The sequence below is a fragment of the Acanthisitta chloris genome, unplaced genomic scaffold, assembly GCF_000695815.1.
Source record: "Acanthisitta chloris isolate BGI_N310 unplaced genomic scaffold, ASM69581v1 scaffold6939, whole genome shotgun sequence".
Lineage (NCBI taxonomy): Eukaryota > Metazoa > Chordata > Aves > Passeriformes > Acanthisittidae > Acanthisitta > Acanthisitta chloris.
In genome coordinates this window covers 31,785-38,934 of record NW_008690753.1, presented here as the reverse complement: position 1 = coordinate 38,934, position 7,150 = coordinate 31,785, and the positions used below count along the sequence as shown (strand labels likewise).

The window sequence follows — 7,150 nt, the reverse complement described above, 5'->3', positions numbered from 1 at the left end:
GGGTTCCCCCCGCGCACAAACCGCCCCGGGAGCACAGCGCGCCCCGCCTTATCCCCCAGCCCTGCGGGCACATCTGCCCCCAGCTCTGCCGTTCTCCGCCCCTAGAGCTTTAACCTTAGCGCCAGAAAAGGCCTGTGGAAAGCCCCCAGCCCTCTCCCCGTCACCAGGGCTCTTTGGCTGTGTTGCGGAAGGCTGAGGGCTGGGAATCTGGTAACTGCAGAGGTGTTGGCAGACTGTTACCGTGGGGCATGTCATAGCTGGCTAACCAAGCGTCCTGCTGCTAAACGACTGCCAGTGGGGATTTGAGTACAGGTGGGGAAAAGAACTTGGAGAAAATGAGAAATGAAGGGAGGACAGTAAGAAATGGAACACCCCAAACAGCAGATTTCTACTGTATAGTCACAGTGGGAAACAGTTTGCCAAGAGAACTGTAGCTGAAGCTTGTTTCAGGGAGAGATGTCAGTATTGACTGATGCCAGAGTAACCACTTGGGGTTTTTTTGAACTGTTTACTTATTTCTGAGCCCTGCAAGATTTATGCACTCCACTGTCCCTTGAGGTTGCTATCCTTGCATGTAAATACTTTTCCCACACATATAACACCCTCCTCTTTTCTTCACTTTGCTCTTTTTTTTGTCTGCTTTTCCCTAAAGATGAAGCAACACAAATGTTCTGCTGCCAAGAGCCTTACTCAAAACAGTCCTCAGCTTTGGGATCAGGAGAGTTACCCGACCTTTCAGCCATTTGCATATTTAATGGGTTTGACGATTTTTGTGTCTCAGAGTGGGCACCTTTTCACGGTAGTCATGTCCAGCAGCAATCTTTAGTTCAGCTTCCCTGGCTGACCCTACCTGAAGTTACCGTGCAGTGCAGGAGACCCTGGTTTCCTGTCTCTAAATCCCCTTCTCTACTTCCATTTCACATTCCACAGAGGACTCAAAATGGCTGCAGATAGAAAATCCACGTTGCCAGCTGTAGGGCAAGATCCAGGTGGAGAGAGTTTTTAGGTGTGGATGCATACTACGCATAACATTTCCAAAACGTAGGGGTTTTGGTGTAGAACAGGTAATAGATACCTACTTTACACTGTAGCACAGCTTCTACTGTGCTACAGTTTCCATTTGAACTGTGTTGGGAAAGGAGGAGCTACTTTGAAAATGTTTCAATGCTGTTGAGAAAACCCAGCATTGATAAAAAATAGGGCTGTGAAGGAACCTGTGCGATGAGTGTCCATCCTTGGCTGCCTTTGTCTGGGCCCTGGCTGAGGACAAACTTGCTGTCCTTACACTAGTCTGTGGCTGTGCTGCCTGGGGGGCTGCTCTGACTTACCCATCCTGTCTGCTGACAGAGTTTGCTACACCACTGCAAAGAGGGGATGGGGAAGAATATCCCCAGGTTGTTTTCATGCCAACTGGAGTCTCCTGTCAAATCTTCCTGTGTCAGGAAGATTGAGGCAGAAGAGAGATAAATAGGCTCCTGGGAGATTTGGGATGGAGATTCTCATAATCTTGTTCACGTCTGTTCAGCATGATTGAGGCTGCAGCCTGTATATCGATCTATACATTAAATGAAATCATTGTGCATCCCCTGGACTCATGCCCTCAAGCTGCGTTTCGTTCTGCTGTCTGACTTCTGTCTTATCTGTGGTGGTGCCTTGGACTGTTAGTTAAATAGGTTCATGTCAGACAGAAGTGGGGGGAGGAGTACATTTCTTGTCTGCTTTGGTAGGATTTCTGGCAACAACTGAAGAGGGAACAAATGTTTGTCAGTGTGCTTTGAAGGCAGTTTGGTGATAGCAGTATAGATCTGTCCCACTTGCAAGGCATGTGCTGTTTTGAAGTATTCATCAGTGCTTGGTATGTTGTGTATCTTTTCTTCCCTCTCAACAGATGCTACAGCTACCACAGCCCCAGTCCCTACAGCAGAAGTTGGTACTTCTCAGGAGGATGACCAGGTGTTTGAACCAGCTGATACCTTGCCCTCCCGGAGCGAGGCAGCCGCAGTGCAGCCTGTCATCGGGATCAGTCAGAGAGTGCAGATGAACTCCAAAGAAAAGAAGGACTTAGGGACACTAGGTACAAACCCAGGATCATGTGGTGGATCCATTCCTGTAATTCTGGCGGAATGGATTTGTTCTGAGGCTCTGACAGAAATGTTATAGCTGGATCTACTGCCTCTAATTTAGTCTTATTTCTTTCTCTTTTCACAGGGTATGTGCTGGGACTCATCATGATGGTGATTATCATTGCCATGGGAGCTGGTGTTGTCCTGGGATACGTCTATAAGAGGCGAGTGCTGTTCTTCTTTGTCCAAAAGCTAGTGTATATAGAACAGGAATGTCTGAGCACCTGTAGACTCAACCAGATACTAAGGACAAGGGACAGAAGTATATGTTTTGTACATTTAGCAAACGTTTTGCTTGTTGCACCATTCTCTGTTTCACCCATCAATGTGGTGTTCTGTCCCATTTAAAGTTTCAAATTGACCTCTTTATTCTTTGGGTTTTGCATGTGCATGTGTGCCTTGATGTGGCTTTCTCAGATGTATCCAGGGGAGCTGGATTTTATGTAAGAGCTGGAGAGAGCAGATCCCAGGTGCCCTCAGAGGAAGTTTCTTCTGTGATCAGAAAAAGAGCAATCCTTCTAGCAGGCCACCTGTTCCTCTGATTTCCCTAGTCTAGCTTTAGAAGAAAAACGATTGGCGAATTTCGTGCAGCTCGTGCATTGTGTGCTATGAAGCTGACTACCAAGTAGCACTTTTTTGGTGGTCAAAGTTCATCTTACCAAAGCTCCTATATACTTTAATGTCAGTTTTGATTCATAGTTCAGTTATTATTTGTTCATCCACTTCACTGTGTTGCACAGAAATGTTTCTGTAGCTCAGCAGCCTGCTAGGGTGGTGGCAGTAGCAAGCAGCTTAGTTGTAACAGAGAGGGCAGGATTAACAAATGGCAGTGATTGTCGCTGCAGCAAGCACAGGCCCAGGCTCCCTCCTCTGGGAGGGTTTGTTCTGTGTTTTGGCTGTTTGACAGCAGTCTGACACAACCAAGCAGAAGGAGCCCTTTCCCAAGCTGGGACATGTCCTTATGTAAGTGTTTATAATAAATGCCGACCAAAAAAAAGAAAACCAGAGGGAGGAGTGTTACGTAAGGGGCAAAACACAGAGTGCTGCTTGTCGAGGAATCTGATTTGAGGCGTCACTTCAGAGAATGCTGTCTTGTGTGCTGGCACGAACAGCAGCCACTGCTGCACGCCTGTAGGCAGCTTTGAAAAGCTGCCAAAATGCTGACAGGAAACCCCAGCAGCTCTGCCTGGTTGGGATCACAAGCCCCAGGAGGAGCGAGCAGTGCCTGTCCCACCTCACTCCCATCTTGGGCGGGAAGAAGCAATAGACCAGTCTTGGGCTTTGTCCAAATGCAGCTTTGCTTCTCCAGTAACAGGGAGGTCACAGCAGGACTGCAGTGCAGGTTTGCTGTCTCCTTCCTTGCCTTGATCTCAAAATTGCATGTGCAAGCTGGCAGGTTTGGGTAGGTGTGGTGAGAAACCTTTAATGGGTTTAGTAGCTTTTGGTATACATAGCTTTTCTGGAGACAACATGCTATTAATGCCAAATCCATTTTTAAAGCAAAGCAGTTCTTCCTCAGCACAAATTACAGAGGTGTTCCTTCCCTTAGCAACAGGCTGGAGACTGAGGTGGGCTGAGGAGCTGGTTGTGGCAGCGGCAGAAGGCAGGGCCAGCACTGAAATAAGCTTTATTACTTTCAGGGACAGCTTAATTTGCTGTAACAAAAGGCAGAAGCTGTCACCACCTCCAATATTTGTCTCAGATGAAGCAGGTTACAGAAGCTCTTTTCCACAGCAGCGGGCTGTGTGCTGTCTCACTGCTCCCCTGGGCCTGCACCAGGCAGTGCTGTGGGACTGTGAGGCATAAAGAAACACATGGCAGCTCTGTGGTTTGCAGGAGAGGCCTGGCTGTTCAGTCATCGTTTAGCAGCTCAATGTCAGTGAATCAAGCCAGCTTGGGGGTGGGACAGACTTCACTTAGCTGCTTGTTTTTTAAAGATGCTCAGGTGGGATCCTCTGTTTATCTTAAAGAGCAAAGCCCCTTCTTCTCTACTATATGCCCTCTGCTGAGTCTGCCTACAAGCAGTGGCACTCATCCCATGCACATAGCAAAGCCCCTTCTTCTCTACTATATCCCCTCTGCTGAGTCTGCCTCCAAGCAGTGGCACTCATCCCATGCACGTGTTTTGCTCTTTAAATCTAGGGGGAAAGACCTGAAGGAGAAGCACGAACAGAAAGTTTATGAGCGTGAAATGCAGCGCATCACACTGCCACTGTCAGCCTTCACCAATCCTGCCTGTGAGCTTGTGGATGAGAACACCATCGTGGTGCACACCAACCAGACACCTGTGGAGGACACGCGCGACGGCAGTGGCCCCCTCATGGGGCAGGCGGGTACTCCTGGTGCCTGAGCAGCTCGGGCAGGGGTGATACAGGCTGAGCAAAGCCTCCAGCTTCCCACTGTGAGTGCAGGGGTTGTGTGTGTTCGTTTCTATTTTGTTTTCTTTTTGATGAAAGCCGGATGAAGGTGATGCAGAGGAACAGGACAATGGGCTATTCATCACTGTCGTGGTTTAACCCCAGGCAGCAGCCAAGAGCCACACAGCCTCTCACTCACTCCCCCACCAACGGGATGGGGGAGCGAATCAGAAGGGTAAAAGCTACAAAAACTCATGGGTTGAGATAAAGACAGCTTAACAGAGAAAGCAAAAGCTGCACACACAAGCATAGCAAAACAAGGAATTAATTCACTGCTTCCCACAGGCAGGAGGGGTTCAGCCATCTCCAGGAGAGCAGGGCCCATCACACGTAACGATTCCTTGGGAAGACAAACGCCATCACTCCAGATGTCCCCCCTTCCTCCTTCTTCTTCCCACCTTATATACTGAGCATGATGTCATATGGTATGGAATATCCCTTTGGTCAGTTTGGGTCACCTGTCCCAGCTGTGTCTCCTCCCAGTCTCCCATGCATCCCCAACTTCCTTGCCAGCGTGGCCGTACGGAAAGCAGCAAAGGCCTTGACTCTGTGTAAGCTCTGCTCAGCAACAACAAAAACATCTCTGCATTATCAACTCTGTGTTCAGCACAAAACCCAAACATAGCCTCATACTAGCCTCTATGAAGAAAGTTAACTCTACTCCAGCTCAAACCATCACAATCACAATCTGTTTGAGGGGCACCATTCAGTGCATGACCAGCTGGGGACTGGTGTGGTGGACCCTGCTGCTTCTTCCCACCTATCTCCGTGGTGTGCCAAGGAGCTGGGGGGGATGATGGGCCAGGCTCACATCTGGCCACAGGTCTCATAGCCTGGAGTGTGGTCTTGGCTTCCTCTTTTTCTGTTCCTTTCCTATTTAACGGTGTGCACTGTTACTTAAGTTTCAGCCTGGAACCCCAGGAGGGAGCAGTACTGCAGGGACTGAGGGGAGCTTCATGACAGACTTAGCTAGATAATTACACTCTGATTGTAGTTCCTGCCTTTTTGCTTTAGTGACTGAGAGCTGGAAACACTGTCTATAACCCTGCTACTGGATCAGTTTATTTTCCAAGGAAGAGTTTATTTGAGGGATGTCTTGGGCCAGGAACAGTATGTTTAGCTCCAGTGCTAGTTTGGAAAAGCTCTCCTCAAGCTCTTGACAAATCTAGGTCTTCCAGGGCTGAGGCCACGTCTCCATTCCCCTGCGGTGCTACTTGCACAGCCACAGTTGTAGGTGTTCAGGTGGTCTGTCTGTACCTCCTGTGCACTTACACAGATCAGGAGACCAAAGGCCAGCAGTAGATGGTTATGGAGTGAAGAAAACAAACTGCCCTTCAGTTACTTACAGCAGGTTAAACACTGAGGATAGGTAACATCCTCTTCCGAATTCCCTTGGCTTCCTAGAGCCAGCACTGGACAGAGTGGCCAACCTGTGGAGGTCACCCTGATCTCAATGCAGCAGCTCTGGCTCCAAGGGCAGGACAGAGCAGCTGCTTTGTAAGATCCTGAAGTTACAGCGTGGCTCCTAGCCCAGCCTCTGTCATACACACAGCTTGTGCAGCAAGACTACTTACTTACAGAGCCTGGCCCTAAGAGAGAGGTTTTGTAACAACTTTTATGAGCATTTCAGGGGGTTTGGAAGGGATGGTTGCTGCAGTGGCTCCCTAAAGGCACCAAGGCAAGGCCAGTTCAGGGAAACATCCGTCCCCATCTCAGGGGATTCAAGCCATTCAAGTAAGTTCTCTAGCCATCTGCTTTATAGCTGTGGGCCTAACAGGGAGCAGCACTTGGCAGCAAAGGTTTTAGTGTTAATGCTTGATTCAGAAAAGGGAAATGTTTTATTTTTAAATGCCTTTGAATACCATTTCTTTGTAAAATGTTTTAAATACCTCATTATGAGAAGGTGCAGACTGTGCTACCTTGTATTAAAGCTTAAAAGAAAAATGCTCTGTAGACCTGTGTGGATCGTGGATTTCTCCTGCCAGAGCAGCATCCTTTCACTTGTCAGAGACTTTGAACTGAGGAGAAGGGAAGACACCAGTTTGCCAGGCCCAAAGGTAAAACCCTACAACTGGTGCCTCCAAGCACCAGAACTAACAAGAGACATGGAGCTTGTCTCCTTGCTGCCAGCAGCTGGCCATGTCCTGGGACACTGTTCCTGAAAAGTAGCTGTGAGCTGTGCTGACTCAAGACAGCCCGTGGGAAGACTCTTGGTTACAGCCCCTTCCTGCACTGACACGGGTCAGTTCTGCTTTGGTGCTGCTCAGCAGCAGCTCCATTCCTTGTAAAGCATGATGGAAACAGAGCATAGCACGTTGCAAGAGGCACTGACAGAGCTAGCATTTTCATTCAGTTGTTGCCTTAACAAATGTCCCTTGAACTACCTGTTTCAGTATGAGTTTCCAGAACAGGCTGTATTTTTATCCTTGGATTAGAAAAGGAAGATGGAAAGAGGTTCCATGTTCTGCTGACTCCTGTCCACCTTTAAAAAGCAACCAACCAATGAATAGAACTTGACAACTTCTCTTTCCATCACTGCAGGTAAATAGTCCTACAGGGCACTTGCACTGTGACTGTGCAGTTCTGTAACTGCAGCAGGGCCCACTGATT

General features: G+C 48.5%; 1 protein-coding gene across 1 annotated transcript; it reads left to right on the top strand.

Annotated features, from left to right (window-relative positions):
• Window positions 1-1,888: 1,888 nt before the first annotated feature.
• PIK3IP1 (phosphoinositide-3-kinase interacting protein 1) lies at window positions 1,889-5,593 on the top strand (the record flags this gene model as incomplete). The annotated part of the gene is made up of 4 exons (XM_009081935.1): window positions 1,889-2,074; window positions 2,209-2,287; window positions 4,266-4,627; window positions 5,229-5,593. Coding segments are annotated over 3 exons (473 nt in total), but the record flags the coding sequence as incomplete, so codon positions are not given.
• Between the last annotated feature and the right edge of the window lie 1,557 nt (window positions 5,594-7,150).